This window comes from Bufo gargarizans, chromosome 6 (genome assembly GCF_014858855.1).
Source record: "Bufo gargarizans isolate SCDJY-AF-19 chromosome 6, ASM1485885v1, whole genome shotgun sequence".
NCBI classification, from domain to species: Eukaryota; Metazoa; Chordata; class Amphibia; order Anura; family Bufonidae; genus Bufo; species Bufo gargarizans.
This window is the reverse complement of record NC_058085.1, coordinates 233,751,948-233,774,530: the sequence shown is the minus strand read 5'-3', so window position 1 is coordinate 233,774,530 and position 22,583 is coordinate 233,751,948. Positions and strand designations below refer to the sequence as shown.

Below are 22,583 nucleotides of genomic sequence, written 5' to 3'. Positions count from 1 at the left end.
GCCCCTGATTTTGTATATGGCCAAAAAATGAACAGACTATTGCTGGTTAAATGCACTTGGTGTGACAGCTTCACCCTGATGTAGGCTTTAGCCAAAAAACAACCACACCATTGAGGGTTAAATGCACTTGGTCGCAGCTTGTGCTGGCGCACCACAAGACACAAAATGGCCGCCGATCACCCCAGAAAAATGAGACTGACAAACGGTCTGTGCAGCCTAAAAACAGTGAGCAATTGAGGATCAGCAGCTCAATGATCCACAGCTGCAGATCGATCAGTTAATCAAGTCCTTTGGAGGAGTTAATCTGCCTAATCTCGCCCTACTGTCGCAGCCGCAACCTCTCCCTACGCTAATCAGAGCAGAGTGACGGGCGGCGCTATGTGACTCCAGCTTAAATAGAGGCTGGGTCACATGGTGCTCTGGCCAATCACAGCCATGCCAATAGTAGGCATGGCTGTGATGGCCTCTTGGGGCAAGTAGTATGACGCTTGTTGATTGGCTGCTTTGCAGCCTTTCAAAAAGCGCCAAGAAAGCGTCACAAAAGCGCGAAGAAAGCGACGAACACCGAACCCGAACCCGGACTTTTACGAAAATGTCCGGGTTCGGGTCCGTGTCACGGACACCCCAAAATTCGGTACGAACCCGAACTATACAGTTCGAGTTCGCTCATCCCTACTTATGAACCATCATCAACCAACTTCGATAGCAGTTTCCTACCTCTCTTTTGCTGGTGAAGGACTTTGCAACAGGCGGTGAACTGTAAATTACACCCCTAGTGGCCAGGTCTTTACAGCTTGTTTTCAGGGGGAGTCATACAGGTTTTAAATTATGTAAATTAGACATTTTTTAATAACACAATTCTCTATTGAATTAAATTATGTGAAAGTACAGTGACTAATATATTTCTCTCCTTGATCCTATATTGTATCATACTGGGGGGAAATGTGAGAAATAATTATACTGTATATGTCCCATGAGATCATCTGCTTTCATCACAAACTTCAGATCAATCGATAATAGGTTAGCAAACACGTTCACCTCAATTTTTCTAAAAGAGATTCCAAACCATATCATAAATAATACAGTATAGTTGATAGTTTTGATGATTAAAAAGAAACCCAATAAAAAGCTTGATGACTTTCTGAGTTTGCACAGTAACTCAAAGATTATGGGTTATAAAAATGTAGTGCAGATAAACAGTGGTCATGGCTAAAGAACCAATCTCAGCACTATGTTTATCCAGGAGTACAAATAGCTTTAATCTGATTGATTGCTGTTCTTAGCATTTAGATTATGCCTTTTTTCTTTTTTTAAATTATGTGTGTTTAGATGCCTGAGCATGTAGTTATACGTTAGAAAACGTTTCCCACATTTTGGACACGAGTATGGCTTCTCCCCTGTATGCAGCATTGTATGTTCACTTAGGCTTGTGCTGCGTGTAAAACTTTTTCCACATTCAGAACAACAGTATGGCTTCTCACCAGTATGCGTTTTCTGATGTCTAAACAGGTCAGAGGGGAACCGAAAACACTTGTCACATTCTTCACACTTAAAACGTGATTCTCCTGTGTGGATCATCTCATGGTGAGTGAGCTGGGAACTTCGATGAAAACATTTTCCACATTCTGGACACTTATAGGGTTTCTCCCCTGTGTGGATTCGAAGATGTTTCACAAGATGTGACTGGTAGATAAAGTGTTTTCCACACTCGGTACATGGCAGTGTTTGTCCTGTATGAAATCTTTGATGGGCAACAAGGTGTGACTTATACCTGAAGGTCTTGTCACACTCTGAGCAAGGGAAGGGTTTCTCACCAGTGTGAACTCTGTAATGGGCCTGAAGGTTCCCAGTACTGAGAAAATATTTCCCACATTCTGAACATTTGTAAGGCTTCTCTCCTGTGTGGACTTTCATATGACTCTCAAGGCAGGTGTTGTTAGTGAAAATCTTATCACATTCTGAACATGTGAAGATTTTTGACAAAGTATGTATCATCCTCAGGTGAATATCAAGGGCACTCTTGTTTGAAAAACAACTACTACACTCTAAACAAGAAAATCGCCTTTTTTGTGTGTTCTTACATCTCTTATCTAATAGACATTTTCTGCAGTATATTTTGCTTCCACTAGAGTCAGAAGTCTCCATGTGTCCAATGTCAGTTCTTTTAAGGGGTTTTTCACATTTACAGCAAATAACTGGTGTTGGTTCTCTGTAGTTACTTTTACGTTTATGTTTTCCAATATTTGGTTGATTATGACAAGATTTTGTTGACTTCCCCACTTGGTATGGTGAGTTGTGTGTCCATACACAAGAGCTCTCTGAATGTTGAAGACATTTGAGTGGCATTTCTTCTATAAAATCTAGGGAACATGATGTATCTGTAGGTAAGAAAAAAAATAAGTATGAGTAGGGTAAGCAAGACAGACACCTATTGACCTCATTACAGGATATAAGAATTAGTACCACGTTCTTAACTTTGTAAATTATGGAGTGATGCCCACTCATTATGCTGTAAAATGCCTTTTAAAGGGTTATTCCAATCTCAGACATTGGGGGCATATTTCTAGAATATGCCCCCAAAGTGTTTTGTGTGGAAAATTTGTTGAGGAAGATGCATCTGCCATTGTCAGAGTAGTATGTTTAGCCAGGTTGTACACAAACCGGGGGATCTAGGAAGAGGGGGGGGGGGGGGGGGGAGAGGTATAGGTCCAGACATTTTGGCATAGCAAAGTGTCGGTTGGGGAATTCTACTCCTTGGACAGAGAGAAATCAAAATCTGTGGGGTTCAGTAAAACTTTGGGGAGCACTGGATAGAACGCTCTTCTTGGGTGAAAGAGGATTTAGTTTCCTTGAGTTGCAGGGTCTCAACTGTGGAAATCTGGCTATCAAGCATAGAGAAGAACGTGTTGTGTAACAGAAACCTTGCCCTCTGAATGGTCCATTTCTCTAGAGGATGCATCACACAGATATTTCCTCAAGGGGGTGGAGATGTGGAGGAGCCTAGAGACACAAAGTGGGTGGATGAACTATAAGGTCTGGGTGTTTTCCTAGGACAACCATGCTGGGACCCTTTGGGAAGGTCCTCAGAATCTGATGAGGACCCTGAAGGACAGAGTGGCATGTGGCCCAGCATCTCGACAGTGGCCTTGTTAGTAAGGAAAACGTCCTGTACTATTTTAGTGAGGCAACAAGCTCAATAGGTGTCAAGTGATAACAAAGCTGCAGGGGCCATGTGGGCAGCATGTCCAAGAGGCGTGGGGGAGGTAAGACAAGCTATATAGAGGGGTTCTGATTGGCTGCACTGAAATGTAGTGCGACTAGAAGAACAAGCTAAATGTATGACCAAAGGGACCCCTCTTTAGAGGCTTATTTCTGTGTTCTGACATGGCGAGTAACCTGATATCCCTTAAGGAAGGTTAGAAGACCAAAAAAAAAAACAACTTCTACTTTTTCTTTTCATCTCCATATTCAGATTCCCTTAACTTTTTATATATTAAATCTAGGGAGCTGTTTGAGGGCTCATATTTTGCGGGGTTATCTACACTTTTTGTTGATACCATTTTAGAGTGTGTTACATTTTTTCATATATATATATATATATCTCTCTATCTATCATACACACACACCGTATTTTTTGCCCCATGAGACACACTGTGGGGATGGAATGTCATTGCGTCTTATGGGGCAAATACTAATGAGCACTTCCATTTAGGAAGTGCTTATTAGTACCGGAGGTCTGGGAAGCGGTGAATGCAGCCTCCCCCGGCTCTTTACTCACCGCTTCCTGGTCCTGTGCTCTTCGACCTCACGCTGTGCGCGTCGGGACACAGTACTGCCGATGGCAGGAAGAAGAAGAAGAGAGTTGGAGTTGAGCAGTGGCCGCGCCCTGAGCAGGAGGCAAGTGGATTTTTTATTTAATTTGCTCTGAGGTTGGTGGCTGATCTGAGGTTTTGGGGCCTGATCTGTGGCATGGGGGACTGATCTGAGGTCTGATTAGAGGTAATTCACATTGGGGTCTGAGCTGAGGTCAAATTGTGGGTCTGAGCTGAGGTCTTATTAACATTGGCTGTGTGATCTCAGGTCTGATTGAGGGATTCATTGTTTTATTTTTTTGAGTCACCCTAGGTTCATTAGATAAGATTGCTTCTCCAATACATTGCATGGATTACCACTCCAATGCATTGCAGATTCGCTATGTTCCAACGAAGCCCTGCCACTTCCAGGGCTCTACAGAAACTACAGCTATAAAAGCCTTTGTTTCTTCAGAGTGTCTTTCCCCACATGGGGAAGCTATTGAATCCCCGGGAGAGCATAATTTCCAAGGATCGCCGCTTCAGATGCTGTATTCACAAATAACCATGGCATCTGAGGAGATAAATGTCTGCGATTGGCATTATTGCACATGGAAGACATTAGCCCCAAGTGTCTGCTGTTTAAAACAGCACTAACCACCATGTTATCATATTTCCATAATTAATCAGTGCGTGCATATACATTCTTAGTAAAAAGGGGGCATATCAGTGGCATGCATTGGGAATGTTCCTGACACACACCAGATCAATGACTGGCTAATACCGTCTGGCATTGCCGGACGGTACCAGAATTCCAGACGGCCCCATTAACGATAGTGGAGTCTGGTGGAGATCTGGCCACTATCTGGCAAATATGCCGGGATTCGGCAAGAAGAAAAAAAAACACTGCATGCACCGTTTTTTTGTCTGGCAGAATCCTGGCATTCAATGCCGGAACAGCCTGCTGGTAGGCTGTACTGCATATGTGAAAGAAGCCTAAGATGTGAGGAGGACAGAGAGGATGTAGAACTGCACAAACTGCTTGATTACTGGGACAGCACAGCTCACAGTATATTTTTATCAGGAATTCTACGGCAGTTACTTTCCCCTATAATTACCTTATGGTTATAACCCCTGTTCTAGTATTGAGGACTAGATCCTAAATTCTGAAATGTTGTTTACTTATCATAGGACGCAACCATTTCATTCTACATCAGGATGCCCTTATAGAGATACTTGTGTTGTTCTACATAATCCCACTCCTCCATGGTGAAGCATACCTTGATGTCTTCATATCTAATCCAAGTCTGACACACAAAGATACATGGTTATAACCCCTGTTCTAGTATTGAGGACTAGATCCTAAATTCTGAAATGTTGTTTACTTACCATAGGACGCAACCATTTTATTCTCCATCAGGATGCCCTTATAGAGATACTTGTGTTGTTCTACATAATCCCACTCCTCCATGGTGAAGCATACCTTGATGTCTTCATATCTAATCTAAGTCTGACACACAAAGATACAGTCATTACACAGACATATTATACCTTGTGCTACTGTATAATTTCCCAGCAGTGCTCACCTCTCCATTCATCAGCTCAATGATCCTGTTGGTAAGATCCAGGATTTTTCCATCATTCTTTTTCTCTTGCATCAGTGATGGGGGTGATGATTCTGTGATCAATCCTGACACACGATCCATGCCACTGAGTGTGGTGTGATTACCATGATTCCAAATTAGTATATATTTCTATATAATATAACAACACATACTATAAGAAAGTATAAATGAGGGTTTTGCCATATTTAAATGTTATCCCCTATTCACAGGATAAGAATCTGTTCACTGGGTAAGGCTGACCGCTGAGACCATTAATTCTGAGAATGGGGGTCCTGATCCTAATGGAGTGTCAGGTCAAGCATGAGCCCTGATGCTTCATTTATTCTCTATGGGACTGCCAGAGATCCCCACCTATCAGATAGTTATCCTGATCCTGGAGATAGGCAATGAGTTTTTAAGAACAACCCAACCCATTTAATCAATTAAATATCCCAGATTGGCTTGCAAATCATCTACTAATGGTCCAAAATAATCCACTACACAAAACCATTTATAGAGATGTTCCAAAGGGATAAAAAAAATTTAAATAAAGTGGCAGAATGACTTTAAAAAGGGAGGTATAATTAGCATTCACTAGTCCCTTGTTGTTGCAGTTCTGATGCATTAGTGTAGGGATCCATTTAAAGAGCCCACCGTGACATGGTGAGTCGACCTAGGCATTTTGTTCAAGATGTATACAAAGCACCTTGTGTTCATAATTATACATTATGCTGAGAGGCAATAGATCAATGTGTCGCATAAGAATCTGGGGTCCATGTATCTTTCTATATAGTTGTTGCAGAAATTAATAAGGATTATTAGGGTCCATTCAGACGAACGTAAGTGCTCCATGCCCGTGCTGTTATGCACCGGCACCACGTGTGTGAACTCCGTTTGCAGATGGAAACGCTTCCAATACGGGTCTCCGTTCTGCAAATGATGGGACATGTCCTATCTGTTTCCGTATCTTGCGGATCACGGACCCATTCAAGTCACGGAGTGCACACGGCCGAGGCCCGTATATTGTGGACCTGCCATTTGCGGGCCGCAATATGGGCATGGAGCCCTCACGGTTGACTGAATGGACCCTTCTTTAAAGCCTCTTTATTTATCCGATCTGGAGAACATATTGGAAGGTTCCTCACTTCTTTAGTCAGAAGTTGAATGATTTCTTTAGTGAGATGCAGAATCTTCTCAGTCACACCATTCCTGTCTTGTACAATCTTTGAGTCACTTATCTTCTCTGATGATGTATTATGTAAGATTTTATTATCATGGTCACCTTACCACAGAAAAAAGATAATATCAATATCTATTGTTGTATACAGATCTCCACATAAATTAGTGATGTAGCTAAGAGTACATCAGACCCCGAAACAGTTTACATCCGTTTACAATGTACCCAAAAGAATTAGGTGCTTACTTATATATTTAAGGTGAATTGTATTCTCCACCAGGACATCCTCATACAGATCCTTGTGTTCTTCTACATACTCCCACTCCTCCATGGTAAAAAAGACTGTGAAGTCCTCATATCTTATAGGAATCTGACACACACAAGGATACAGTCATCATCCAGACATCTGCAAAGGTGTAGTTATCTAATAAGCCAGCAGTGCTTACCTCTCTAGTCAGAAGCTGAATGATCTTTCTAGTGAGGCCTAGGATCTTCTCATCATTCTTCCTCTCCTGTATACAAGATGAAGTGGGGTTATCAGACCCTTTCACTCCTGCAGACATTGTGAGACAGCCATGGTGTCTTAATGAGTCCCCAAAAATCTTCAAGAGGACATAACCCTAAAATAAGTTGTAGACTTATATTTAATATATTACATAATTTCCCAATCCAAGCAAAGCAGAAATAAAGATAATAGGGATCACTAATTAAGTGATATAAACCAGTTTACTGGCGTATATCTGTTGCAGATTGCGGCGCAAAGGTTATATGCGACTTTTCCTTGCTCACGTCAGGTCTAAAAATGGAGCGTGGCATGGGCAGGGAAGGGGGCTGTCAGACCCATCACATTCGCCTGTTTTAGGCATAGGAAATGTTCTAAATCTATGCCAGCAAGGGAGCTGGAGTAGATTTAGACTGGTGGTGGATGCGCCCTATACATAATTTTGGTGGATCCACCGCCAGGGCAGGGGTTATTAAGACTGTCGTCTAAAACGACGGTCTTAATAAATTACCCTCATTGTCTGTTTGTGTATAACAGTTGCACCCGTACAAGAAGTTGTTCCTCCCCTGTCCCTCTGAATGTAAAAAATAAAAACCCACTCAACTGTTTGCAGACCTGCCATTGCTCCGTTCCCAGTGCCCGCAGGACCAGGAATCGGCTAGGTCACGAGACCGCTGTGGCCAATCACAAGACTCAGCAATGACAGCAGCTTGAATTCCACCTAACATAGTAAGATTGTAATGCTGAAAAAAAGACATCTGTCCATCCATAGAAATCAAAGAAGAAAGTGATCCAGCACCAGACAATTCTGTCGTTGCAACGTCTTTATTTTTCACATGCACACGGAACAATACATACAGTGAACATCTCCTCCCTCCTACTCCAATTCGGTTGATATGTTTCGAACACTACCGTTCTTAATCATAGCCTCATGAACCATAGTGTTCGAAACATGTCAACCGAACTGCAGTAGGAGGGAGGAGATGTCCACCCTATGTATTTTTCCATGTGCATGTGAAAAATAAAGACGTTGCAACGACAGAATTGTCCAGTGCTGGATCACTTTCTTCTTTGATTTCTATGCATGCCGGAGTTTGCCTTGGCTCGCATTACGCACAGAGGACATGAGGTGAGCTGGACTTACTAGTTGCTCATCTGTCCATCCAGTTCAAACTCTTATCCTCCGAGTTGATCCAGAGGAAGGCAAAAAAACTTGTGAGGTAGAAGCCAGTTTCCCTCATTTTAGGGGAAAAAAATCCATCCAGACTCCAATCAGAATAACTCTCTGGATCAACGACCCCTCTCTAGTAGCTATAGCCTGTAATATGATTACACTCCAGAAATACATCCAGGCCCCTCTTGAACTCTTTAAAGGGAACCTGTCACCGGGATTTTTTGTATAGAGCTGAGGACATGGGTTGCTAGATGGCCGCTAGAACATCTGTAATACCCAGTCCCCATAGCTCTGTGTGCTTTTACTATTGATGACCTAGCTTTTACTATTGATGACCTATCCTCAGGATAGGTAATCAATATCAGATCGCTGGAGGTCCGACACCTGGCACCCCCGCCAATCAGCTGTATGAAGAGAAGGCGCGCACGTGCTGTCTCTTTATATAGCTGATTGGCGGGGGTGCCACATGTCGGACCTCCACCGATCGGTTATTGATGACTTGGGCTACTTTCACACTTGCGTTTTTACTGGATCCGGCAGGGTTCAGCAAAAACTCTTCCGTTACTGATAATACAACCATCTGCATCCGTTATGAATGGACCTGGTTGTATTATATTTAATATGGCCAAGACGGACCAGTTATGAACTCCATTGAAAGACAACGGGGGACGGATCAGTTTTCTATTGCGTCAAAGAAAACTGATTCGTCCCCATTGACTTGCATTGTGGGTCAAGACGGATCCGTTTTGCTCCGCATTCCAGGACGGAAAGCAAACCACAGCAGGCTGCAGTTTGCTCTCCGTTATAAGAACGGAACGCATTTTGGAGCATTCTGTTCTGTACAGTTACGTTTTGTCCCCATTGACATTGAACAGGGACAAAACGGAAGCGTTTTTTTCCGGTATTAAAACCCTATGACGGATCTCAATACCAGAAAATATTAACGCTAGTGTGAAAATAGCCTTACCCTGGGGATAGGCCATCAATATTAAAATCCCAGACAACCCCTTTAAAAAATATATTGAAGAGAATATGGCCCAATACTGACCCCTGAGGTAACCCCACTAGTGACAGTGACCCAATCTGAGTGTGTACCACTAATAACCACCCTCTGTTTTCTTTCATTGAGCCAGTTACTTACCCACTTACAGGCGTTTTCTCCCAGTCCAAGCATTCTCATTCTATATAGTAACTTTGTATGCGGTACAGTATAAAATGCTTTGGAGAAGTCCAGATATACAACATCCATTGAATTGCTGTGGTCAAGTCTAGAACTTACCTCCTCATATAAAATTATTAAATTAGTTTGACATGACTGATTCCTCATGAAGCCGTGATTGAGGTACTGCAGGAGAGCATCTTTTAGAAAATCTTCAAACAGTTTACCCAGAACAGTGATTTATCATTCAAGCCAATGTGACCACTGAAACCTTTGATTGGTTACAACAGTCACGGGCCACTTCCTGGTCCTGCGGGACCCAAAAGCAACTGGGAACAAAGCAGCAGGCCAGCAACAGGTAAGTGAACCTTTTTATATTTAGGGGGACCAGAGAGGACCCCAGGGGTTGTCAAGTCCAACGGTTGGACAACCCCTTTAAGTAAGGACAAATCCTTTCTATATGCCATACTAAATTATAATGGCAGCAAAAGAAGCTCCCTGACTAAGTCACCATTCTATTAACCAGAGCAGAAAGGAACTACAAAGTGCAGTTCTCACTCTGAAAAACCATTGGTGTTCTTATGCCATATGGATACTTACTGATGTCAACAGGAGGATAAACAGATGGCCATGGACTTCGAAGTAAGATGCTGCCACATGGTTACCTTGCCAATAAAAAGGCTCACCCCAGCAGAAGATATTCCCCAGGCATCTGTGCTAAGGAAGGGGTTTCTCCTGCATAGCAACCCCCTTTGTGCACAGTGTGCTATTATGTCACGTGTATGTAGTAAAGTGCATGTAGTCAAGTGTATGTAGTAAACACTCATTGTTCTCATGCCATCACTTGCAGGTGCCAGTTGTGTTATGCAGATGGCACCCAGCTCTTAATGCAATCATGGGGTGCCAAGTAGCAGTTATGGCAGTCAGGCCCCCCCTCCCAAGGCCTCCCAGTCTCTATTGTAAGGGAGGATGTAAAATAGGCTTATACACTGTAAGATAGAAGCATTGCAATGTATAGTACAAGTACAAGTTATCAGGTTCCCGTCGTCTAACGGGACTAACCCCCCCCCCAAAAAAAAAAAGAAAACACACAAGCAGCTGAATAACATTTTTCTAAATATTTAACTAAAATCTAAAAATAACGACCTTTCCCATTTCACCATACACAGCCAGGTCCATAAATATTGGGACATGGACACAATTCTAACATTTTTGGCTCTATACACCACCACAATGGATTTGAAATGAAACGAACAAGATGTGCTTTAACTGCAGACGGTCGGCTTTAATTTGAGGGTATTTACATCATCCAAATCAGGTGAACGGTGTAGGAATTACAACAGTTTGCATATGTGCCTCCCACTTGTTAAGGGACCAAAAGTAATGGGTCGATTGGCTTCTCAGCTGTTCCATGGCCAGGTGTGTGTTATTCCCTCATTATCCCAATTACAATAAGCATATAAAAAGGTCCAGAGTTCATTTCAAGCGTGCCAATTACATTTGGAATCAGTTGTTGTCAACTCTCAAGATGAGATCCAAACAGCCGTTACTATCAGTGAAGCAAGCCATTATTAGGCTGAAAAAAGCAAAACAAATCCATCAGAGAAAGAGCAAAAACATCAGGCGTGGCCAAAACAACTGTTTGGAAAATTCTCAAAAAGAAGCAACGCAGCGGTGAGCTCAGCAACACCAAAAGACCTGGAAGACTACGGAAAACAACTGTGGTGGATGATCGAATAATTATTTCCCTGGTGAAGAAAACACCCTTCACAACAGTTGGCCAGATCAAGGACACTCTCCAGAAGGTAGGTGTATGTGTGTCAAAGTCAACAATCAAGAGAAGACTTCACCATAGTGAATGCAGAGGGTTCACCACAAGATGGTAAACCATTGGTGAGCCTCAAAAACAGGAAGGCCAGATTAGAGTTTGCCAAACGACATCTAAAAAAGCCTTCAGAGTTCTGGAACAACCTCGTATGGACAGATGAGACCAAGATCAACTAGTACCAGAGTGATGGGAAGAGAAGAGTATGGAGAAGAAAAGGAACTGCTCATGATCCTAAGCATACCACCTCATCAGTGAGGCATGGTGGTGGTAGTGTCATGGTGTAGGCATGTATGGCTGCCAATGGAACTGGTTCTCCTGTATTTATTGATGATGTGACTGCTGACAAAAGCAGCAGGATGAATTCTGAAGTGTTTCGGGCAATATTATATGCTCATATCCAGCCAAATGCTTCAGAACTCATTGGACGGTGCTTCACAGTGCAGATTGACAATGACCCAAAGCATACTGCAAAAGCAACCAAAGAGTTTTTTAAGGGAAAGAAGTGGAATGTTATGCAATGGCCAAATCAATCACCTGACCTGAATCCGATTGAGCAGGCATTTCACTTGCTGAAGGCAAAACTGAAGGGAAAATGCCCCAAGAACAAGCAGGAACTGAAGACAGTAGCAGTAGAGGCCTGGCAGAGCATCACCAGGGATGAAACCCAGTGTCTGGTGATGTCTATGCGTTCCAGACTTCAGGCTGCAATTGACTGCAAAGGATTTGCAACCAAGTATTAAAAAGTGAAAGTTTGATTTATGATTATTCTGTCCCATTACTTTTGGTTCCTTAACAAGCGGGAGGCACATATACAAACTGTTGTCATTCCTACATCGTTCACCTGATTTGGATGTAAATATCCTGAAATTAAAGCTGATAGTCTGCAGTTAAAGCACATCTTGTTTGTTTTATTTCAAATCCATTGTGGTGGTGTATAGAGCCAAAAATGTTAGAATTGTGTCGATGTCCCAATATTTATGGACCTGGCTGTACATACCGGTATTGACCGGTATCAAATATCAAAAACCTCATAAGTTTGATATCTCCATCCAACCTTACTGAACTGCAGAATAAAAGTTAATCTGTTAAATTGAGTTTTCACAATATCACCCCCCCCCCCCCCCCAACAACAATTTAAGAAATTATACATTAAAGGGACTCTGACATCAGATTTGTGCCCTATAAGCTAAACATATGGCCATGTCGGTGCTAATCACATGAATCCTAAACTGCCCTTATTAAACCTTCTTGTGGCTCTATTAGCCCAAAAAACTGGTTTTTATAAGCTGTCACTCACCTACCTAAGGTGCCCAAGGGGTTTTACATTAATCCATGGTGCCCGCCTGCACCCCTCGCCGTCTGGTGCCCAGCGCCGCCTTCCTCACCTCAGCGCCGCCTCCTCAATCCACCCGTCCCTCTGCCAGATCCGGCACCTGCGCACTAGGCTCAGCCTGATGCGCCGCAGACTCCTGGCATTGGCTTCGTTGAGCAAAGTGCGCATGTGCCAGCCTGATGCGCATGCGCACTTCGCTCAACAAAGCCGCTGCCAGGAGTTTGCGGCGCATCAGGCTGAGCCTAGTGCGCAGGCGCCGGATCTGGCAGAGGGACGGGTGGATTGAGGAGGCGGCGCTGAAGTGAGGAAGGCGGCGCTGGGCACCAGACGGCGAGGGGTCCAGGCGGGCACCATGGATTAACGTAAAACCCCTTGGGCACCTTAGGTAGGTGAGTGACAGCTTATAAAAACCTGCTTTTTGGGCTAATAGAGCCACAAGCAGGTTTAATAAGGGCAGTTTAGGATTCATGTTATTAGCACCGACATGGCCATATGTTTAGCTTATAGGGCACAAATCTGATGACAGAATCTCTTTAAGCAAAAGTTAGCCAAAATGGTGGCATTAAAAACATACAAGTCCCATATAAAACAACCCCAATACAGCTATGTTGATCAAAAAATAAAAACATTATGGATGTTAAAATGCAGAGATGAAAAAAACTGCTGCAGCCAAAGTAGACTCTGTCCTTCAGGAGTTAAAGTGATTGTCCAGGGTGGGAATAACATGGCTGCTTATTTCCAAACACAGCACCACAATTGTCTATGGGTTGCGCCTGGTATTGCAGCTTAGCTCTACTGAAGTGAATAGGGCCAAGCTGTAATAACATATACAATCTGTAAACAGAGGCGGTAGTATTTTCTGAAGGAAGCAGCCAGGTTTTTATAATCCTGGACAGCCCCTTTATAGGGGTATTTTTGTTATGTAAAGTTTTTACCCATTCACATGCTAGGATAGGGGATCACTAATAGATCAGTGGCGGTCCTAGTGCAAATACCCCCACGATCACAACAACGGGGACCATGTACCCTGTGGAGCCCTCACAAATGAACAGTAGGCCAGTGGAGCATGTGCACAGCTTCTCCAATTATTTCTATGAAAGTTCCTGAGACAACTGAGCGCTGTACTCGGCTATCTCTGGAACTCCCATATACAGACGTGGACAAAATTGTTGGTACCCTTTGGTCAATGAAAGAAAAAGTCACAATGGTCACAGAAATAACTTTAATCTGACAAAAGTAATAATAAATTAAAATTCTATAAATGTTAACCAATGAAAGTCAGACATTGTTTTTCAACCATGCTTCAACAGAATTATGTAAAAAAATAAACTCATGAAACAGGCATGGACAAAAATGATGGTACCCCTAGAAAACACAGAACATAATGTGACCAAAGGGACATGTTAATTCAAGGTGTGTCCACTAATTAGCATCACAGGTGTCTACAACCTTGTAATCAGCCACTGGGCCTATATATATGGCTCCAGGTAATCACTGTGTTGTTTGGTGATATGGTGTGTACCACACTCGACATGGACCAGAGGAAGCAAAGGAAAGAGCTGTCTCAAGAGATCAGAAAGAAAATTATAGACAAGCATGTTAAAGGTAAAGGCTATAAGACCATCTCCAAGCAACTAGATGTTCCTGTGAGTACAGTTGCACATATTATTCATAAGTTTAAGATCCATGGGACTGTAGCCAACCTCCCTGGACGTGGCCGCAGGAGGAAAATTGATGACAAATCTAAGAGACGGATAATCCGAATGGTAACAAAAGAGCCTAGAAAGACTTCTAAAGAGATTCAAGGTGAACTTCATGCTCAAGGAACATCAGTGTCAGATCGCACCATCCGTCGTTGTTTGAGCCAAAGTGGACTACATGGGAGACGACCAAGGAGGACACCATTGTTGAAAACGAATCATAAAAAAGCAAGACTGGAATATGCCAAACTACATGTTGACAAGCCACAAAGCTTCTGGGAGAATGTCCTGTGGACAGATGAGACAAAAATCGAAGTTTTTGCCAAGGCACATCAGCTGTATGTTCACAGACGAAAAAATGAAGCATATCAAGAAAAGAACACTGTCCCTACTGTGAAACATGGAGGAGGCTCTGTTATGTTCTGGGGCTGCTTTGCTGCATCTGGCACAGGGTGTCTTGAATCTGTGCAGGGTACAATGAAATCTCAAGACTATCAAGGAATTCTAGAGAGAAATGTACTAGCCAGTGTCAGAAAGCTTGGTCTCAGTCGCAGGTCATGGGTCTTGCAACAGGACAATGACCCAAAACACACCGCTAAAAACACCCAAGAATGGCTAAGAGGAAAAAATTGGACTATTCTAAAGTGGCCTTCTATGAGCCCTGACCTCAATCCTATTGAGCATCTTTGGAAGGAGCTGAAACATGCAGTCTGGAAAAGGCACCCTTCAAACCGGACACAACTGGAGCAGTTTGCTCATGAGGAGTGGGCCAAAATACCTGCTGAGAGGTGCAGATGTCTCATTGACAGTTACAGGAAGCGTTTGATTGCAGTGATTGCCTCAAAAGGTTGCGCAACAAAATATTAAGTTAGGGGTACCATCATTTTTGTCCATGCCTGTTTCATGAGTTTATTTTTTTACATAATTCTGTTGAAGCATGGTTGAAAAACAATGTCTGACTTTCATTGGTTAACATTTATAGAATTTTAATTTATTATTACTTTTGTCAGATTAAAGTTATTTCTGTGACCATTGTGACTTTTTCTTTCATTGACCAAAGGGTACCAACAATTTTGTCCACGTCTGTAAATGACTGGAGTAGCTGACTGTATGCGCAATCGACAGCTCTGATCATTTCTGGGGGCTATACAGGGTCACCAATTTCGTGATTGGTGGGGGACCCAGCGATAGGAATCCCACCAATCTGATAATTATAGGATAACTTTATATAACAGGAATACCCCTTTAACCACTTCAGCCCCGCTAGCTGAAACCCCCTTCATGACCAGAGCACTTTTTACACTTCGGCACTACACTCCTTTCACCGTTTATCGCTCGGTCATGAAACTTACCACCCAAATGAATTTTACCTCATTTTCTTCTCACTAATAGAGCTTTCATTTGGTGGTATTTTATTGCTGCTGACATTTTTTGTTATTAATCAAAATGTAACGATTTTTTTGCAAAAAAATGACATTTTTCACTTTCAGCTGTAAAATTTTGCAAAAAAAACGACATCCATATATAAATTTTTCGCCAAATTTATTGTTCTACATGTCTTTGATAAAAAAAAAAATGTTTGGGCAAAAAAAAAAATGGTTTGGGTAAAAGTGATAGCGTTTACACACTATGGTACAAAAATGTGAATTTCCGCTTTTTGAAGCAGCTCTGACTTTCTGAGCACCTGTCATGATTCCTGAGGTTCTACAATGCCCAAACAGTAGAAAAACCCCACAAATGACCCCATTTCGGAAAGTAGACACCCTAAGGTATTCGCTGATGGGCATAGTGAGTTCATAGAACTTTTTATTTTTTGTCACAAGTTAGCGGAAAATGATGATGATTTTTTTTTTTTCTTAAAAAGTCTCATATTCCACTAACTTGCGACAAAAAATAAAAAATTCTAGGAACTCACCATGCCCCTCACAGAATACCTTGGGGTGTCTTCTTCCCAAAATGGGGTCACTTGTGGGGTAGTTATACTGCCCTGGCAATTTAGGGGCCCAAATGTGTGAGAAGAACTTTGCAATCAAAATGTGTAAAAAATGGCCTGCGAAATCAGAAAGGTGCACTTTGGAATATGTGCCCCTTTGCCCACCTTGGCTGCAAAAAAGTGTCACACATCTGGTATCGCCGTACTCAGGAGAAGTTGGGGAATGTGTTTTGGGGTGTCATTTTACATATACCCATGCTGGGTGAGAGAAATATCCTGGCAAAAGACAACTTTTCCAAATTTTTTATACAAAGTTGGCATTTGATCAAGATATTTATCTCACCCAGCATGGGTATATGTAAAATGACACCCCAAAACACATTCCCCAGCTTCTCCTGAGTACGGCGATACCAGATGTGTGACACTTTTGCGCATCTAGGCTGCAAAAGTGCCCAAATTCCTTTTAGGAGGGCATTTTTAGACATTTGGATCCCAGACTTCTTTAGGGCCCCTAAAAAGCCAGGGCAGTATAAATACCCCACATGTGACCCCACTTTGGAAAGAAGACACCCCAAGGTATCCAATGAGGGGCCTGGCAAGTTCATAGAAATTTTTTTTTTTTCGCACAAGTTAGCGGAAATTTATTTTTATTTTATTTTTTCTCACAAAGTCTCACTTTCCGCTAACTTAGGACAAAAATTTAAATCTTTCATGGACTCAATATGCCCCTCAGCAAATACCTTGGGGTGTCTTCTTTCCAAAATGGGGTCAGTTGTGGGGTGTTTGTACTGCCCTGGCATTTGAGGGTCTCCGCAATCATTACATGTATGGCCAGCATTAGGAGTTTCTGCTATTCTCCTTATATTGAGCATACAGGTAATGAGATTCTTTTTTCCGTTCAGCCTCTGGGCTGAAAGAAAAAAATGAACGGCACAGATTTCTTCATTCGCATCGATCAATGTGGATGAAAAAATCTCTGCCAAAAAAAAAAAATGGAGGGAAAGGCGTCTGCCAGGACATAGGAGCTCCGCCCTACATCCATACCCACTTAGCTCGTATGCCCTGGCAAACCAGATTTCTCCATTCACATCAATCGATGTGGATGAATAAATCATTGCCGGGATTTATTTTATTTTTTTATATATATACAAAGTGTTTGCCAAAGCATAGGAACGCCGCCTCCTCCTCAGCTCGTATGCATCGGCAAACGTATCTGTAACTGCAGAGTAGAAATCTCGTCTTGCAGCGCCGCATACACTGACTTGCGTGTAATCTGACAGCAGCGCAATGCTTCTGTCAGAATGCACATCAGTGCTGCAGCTAATCGATCGGTTGGCCACCTGGAAGGTAAAAAAACAAAAAAAAAAAAAAAAACAGGCCGCAACGCAATAATTTTATTAACTTTGCAACAGAACATATAAACTTTAACTTTTTTAACTGAACATTAACTTTTTTGCTTACTGGTGTTTTTTTTTTTTTTTTTTTTACCTTTATATAACAAACCTCTCCTTCCCCATGGGTCAATGTGCAAAGCGCAAATCGCCCAAAGATGTGGCGAAGTGCGTTATGCACTTTGTCCCAGGTGAAAGGAGACGTTTGCAGCAGCTGTGTGAGTGAATGGGCCCTAATAGCCCTGTGTGCCTATCCTGGTGAGATGATCCCTATGCTAATAGTGTACCTGTGAGTGGTACTTCCGGAAACACTCTCCAAAGCATAGGGCAGGGTGGTCAGGACAGTCAGGACAGAAATAGCGGGTGTCACGCCTTATTCCACTCCTGCTACAGACACGACATCTTTTTCGGGGTGACGGTTGGGTTGAGGTACCAGGAACGACATTGGGGAAATGTCGCTCGTGTAGACGGCTAACTACAATGGTGGATGGGGCCACGGAACCTCCTGGGTACAGGAGGTTCTCGATGATCTCTTCCTGAAATTTGAGGAAGGATCCAGTTCTCCCAGCCTTACTGTAGAGAACAAAACTATTGTACAGAGCCAATTGAATTAAATATACAGACACCTTCTTATACCAGCGTCTGGTTCTGCGGGAAACTAAATACGGAGACAACATCTGGTCATTGAAGTCCACCCCTCCCATGTGAAGGTTATAGTCGTGGACTGAGAGGGGCTTTTCAATGACACGGGTTGCTCGCTCAATTTGTATTGTCGTGTCTGCGTGAATGGAGGAGAGCATGTAAACGTCACGCTTGTCTCTCCATTTCACCGCGAGCAGTTCTTCGTTACACAGTGCGGCCCTCTGCCCCCTTGCAAGACGGGTGGTAACGAGCTGTTGGGGGAAGCCCGCGCGACTAGTTTGCGCGGTACCACAGGCGCCAATCCGTTCTAGAAACAAATGCCTAAAGAGGGCCACACTTGTGTAAAAATTGTCCACATAAAGATGGTACCCCTTGCCGAATAAGGGTGACACCAAGTCCCAAACTGTCTTCCCACTGCTCCCCAGGTAGTCAGGGCAACCGACCGGCTCCAGGGTCTGATCTTTTCCCTCATAGACACGAAATTTGTGGGTTTAGCCTGTGGCCCTTTCACAGAGCTTATACAATTTGACCCCATACCGGGCGCGCTTGCTTGGGATGTATTGTTTGAAGCCAAGGCGCCCGGTAAAATGTATCAGGGACTCGTCTATGCAGATGTTTTGCTCTGGGGTATACAAATCTGCAAATTTCAGGTTGAAATGGTCTATGAGGGGCCGAATTTTGTGGAGCCGGTCAAAAGCAGGGTGGCCTCTGGGACGGGAGGTGCTGTTATCACTAAAGTGCAGGAAACGCAGGATGACCTCAAATCGTGTCCTGGACATAGCAGCAGAGAACATGGGCATGTGATGAATCGGGTTCGTGGACCAATATGACCGCAATTCATGCTTTTTTGTCAGGCCCATGTTGAGGAGGAGGCCCAGAAAAGTTTTAATTTCTGAAACTTGGACTGGTTTCCACCGGAAAGGCTGGGCATAATAGCTTCCCGGGTTAGCGGTTATAAATTGTGTGGCATACAGATTTGTTTCTGCCACAACTAAGTCTAAGAGCTCCGCAGTCAAGAACAGCTCAAAAAATCCCAGGGCCGAACCGATCTGAGCTGTCTCAACCCGAACTCCAGACTGGGCGGTGAAAGGGAAAACTACAGGTGCGGCTGAAGTTGGGGACTGCCAATCAGGGTTTGCCAGCACCTCTGGGATTCTAGGGGCTCTACGGGCACGTCTTTGCGGTGGCTGCGACGGGGTCACTACTGCACGTGCCACCGTACCAGCTTCAACTGCCCTTCTGGTGCTCGCTACTTCACCAGGTTGTACGGCAGTGCTGGTACTAGGTCCAGGAAGGGCTGGGCTGCTGGTGTATGCCTCACCACGTAATCCGACAGCACCAGCCCCACTCTGCTGCTCTTGAAGCGGATCCTGCGCAACCTGCGGTCTAGCGACACGGGGCCGGGTACGCCTGGTGCTATCAGGGACCTCAGCCTCCTCGTCCGAACTTTGGGTCAGAGAGCCACTGCTTTCTACAGGTTCGTATTCTGACCCGCTGGATTCATCAGATGAGGATTCCCACTCCTCATCCGACTGGGTCAGAAGCCTGTAGGCCTCTTCAGAGGAATACCCCCTGTTAGACATGTGGGCAACTAAATTTAGGGGTATTCCCTGAGACTACCCAAGAAAAAAAAGCAAGCCTGTCTTACAAAGGGGAGGCTAGCGAAGTACCGGAGGCCGCTGCGGTTGATAAAAAATATCAAAACTGATTTTTTTATCGCCGCAGTGCGTGTAAAGTGAATGTGCAGCGATCAAAAAAAAATTTTTTTGGGTCACTGTGGTGGGGCGGGTGTGGGCGAACGCACTTGTGGGCGAGCGATCAGGCCTGATCGGGCAAACACTGCGTTTTGGGTGGAGGGAGAACTAAAGTGACACTAATACTATTATAGATCTGACCGTGATCAGTTTTGATCACTTCCAGATACTATAAAAGTACAAATGCTGATTAGCGATACGCTAATCAGCGAATAACGGACTGCGGTGCGGTGGGCTAGCCTCTCAGGCTGTGAGCTGAGTGCTGCGATTGGCCAGCGCTACACAATGGGAGAATGAGACGCCGGCAGGTTCCACTGGGTGGAGCCTAACATATGAAGATACCGGAGGCTATACCGGGAGAACGTCTGTATAGTTAGTTTAGATTTTTTATTCTAGTGAAAGGTCCTCTTTAAGCTTTACAAGAAGTTTGAAGTAGAAATCAGCCATATCCACCGACTTAATTTTAATGAACACCTCTTAATGCCTGCTCAGTGAAAAAACTAAAATGGCAACCAGAAATTAGAAAGATTTTTCAGGTAAAGTTTCCTTGTAACACTTCTGTAGCCATTAACTACAAAAGAGCATTTGACAGGAACAATATCAGCTTAAAACAACTCATGTCAGTAGTAGTTTAACTACTTAAAAACCAAGCCAATTTTGGTGGCACCATTTGTTTTTTCATCTTCACCTTTCGCCAGGGAATGAGTATTTTTGATTGCCACCAATTTAAAAAGTTGTTCCACAAAAAAACAGTCTACATTTTTCAACACAGCACCTGGATCTGAATACTTTTATATTTGCATGTAATAAAAATTTAGTTTAGCCACTGCGCTATTCAATAAAATATGTGTCTACATAGCGCCACCTGCTGTTATTTTTCCTTATTTCTCTGTCCACCTCACTGAGGTAGTTGTCTGCAGTACACCAGTTAAAATCTTAAACTGCCACCAACCATATCTTCTGTGGAACTGTGGAATTAGCCCTTTTAGGACCGACCAAGGGATGAATTTGTCCCATGTTTTTAATTGCCTGCCTTATTCCTCTCTTCCCCACCTCCGATCTCCCCGTCCCACCAACTCCCCCTCCCCTGATCCCCACTTTCCTTCCCCAGGAACTACCTATTTTTATTTAACCACTCCTGCCACATGCTAGCGAATCTATATTTTTTCTTATCACCTACCAAATGAGATTCCTCACTGGCGAGCGAGACTCTAGTGGAACTCTCCCATTCTTTAACTGTGCCCCCCCCCAAGTGTCTAATAATACATTTCCTGGCCTGGAATACAAGTTTAGATACTATCTCTCGATGTTGAAGGGTATCCACACCATCCATCACCCCCAATATACATTTTTCAAATTGCCTTGACACTTTAATCCGGTGATATTCCTCTATTTTTTCAATAACCTTTTCCCAGTACTCTTGGATTTTTACACATGACCTTAATACATGTATATCGTCCACCCAACCTCCTGACATTTTTGACAAGTGGAGACTTTAGGCTTATAGCACTTCATTAACATCTTGGGGGAGTAGTATAGACCAGGGATCAGCAACCTTCGGCACTCCAGCTGTGGTGAAACTACAATTCCCAGCATGCTCCATTCATTTCTATGTGAGTTCTTAGAAGAGGAGAGTAAGTATGCATGCTGGGAGTTGTAGTTTCACAACATCTGGAGTGCCGGAGGTTGCCTACCCCTGGTATAGACGATACACTATATTAAATTGAATGATTCTATGTGAAAAATTCCTTGAGACCTTATTTTTTGCCTGTATGGCCAGTTCCCAAAAATCTTCCCGTTGAGGGTTTAGGTCCCTCTGCCATTTGTTCATTAAACTATCGACTGCTCTTCTCTTAGGCCTCTTCCACACGGGTGTTGCGGGAAAAGATGCGGGTACGTTTGCGATTTTTCCACGCGAGTGCAAAACATTGTAATGCGTTTTGCACGCACGTGAGAAAAATCTGCATGTTTGGTACCCAAACTTCTTCACAGAAGTTTAGGCTTGGTATCGGTGTTCTGTAGATTGTATTATTTTCCCTTATAACATGGTTATAAGGGAAAATGATAGCATTCTGAATACAGAATGCATAGTACAATAGCGCTGGAGGGGTTAAAAAATAAAAATTTAACTCCCCTTAATCCACTTGATCTCACAGCCAGGCTTCTCGTCTGTCTTCTTATTTGCTGTGTGCTCCCCATCCTCTGGCCAAGACTACACGTGCCAGCATCAGACCTTTTTCCCATTTTCTTTCACTTTATCCCAATTCTTCTAGTGTCTCCCAGGACTGCTATACTAATCTCAAAAGGAGCAGATTTCCTTGTCTCTCTCTCTCTCTAGGTTCTGGAAAACTTGAGACCAGTACCCCTGTACAGTCGGGCAGAACCAGATCAGATGGACAAAATCGGCCCTCTCCTCTCCACACTTCCAGCATTTTGCATCACCTGTTTTATACATCTTACTCATGACCCTTGGGGTGACATAGGTCCGGTGAAGGATAAAGAACTGCGTCAATCGGAAGCCACTGGAGATTGTACTCCTTTTAACATTTTTATATGCCTCTTGTGCCCATTTCTTTTCACTATTAAATCTAATCA

General features: G+C 43.3%; 1 protein-coding gene across 1 annotated transcript in view; it reads right to left on the bottom strand.

Moving 5' to 3' along the window:
- Nucleotides 1-732: 732 nt before the first annotated feature.
- The window catches only part of LOC122942278, a 46,515-nt gene continuing 24,664 nt past the window's right edge, over nucleotides 733-22,583 (bottom strand). Inside the window, exons 3-8 of the mRNA XM_044299797.1 lie at nucleotides 7,019-7,192; nucleotides 6,819-6,942; nucleotides 6,541-6,677; nucleotides 5,378-5,545; nucleotides 5,181-5,301; nucleotides 733-2,378 (exon numbers count right to left, since the gene is read on the bottom strand). Coding sequence (XP_044155732.1) covers nucleotides 5,296-5,301; nucleotides 5,378-5,545; nucleotides 6,541-6,677; nucleotides 6,819-6,942; nucleotides 7,019-7,192 — 609 coding nt within the window. The 3' untranslated portion in view covers nucleotides 733-2,378; nucleotides 5,181-5,295. The remainder of the gene's footprint in view (nucleotides 2,379-5,180; nucleotides 5,302-5,377; nucleotides 5,546-6,540; nucleotides 6,678-6,818; nucleotides 6,943-7,018; nucleotides 7,193-22,583) is intronic.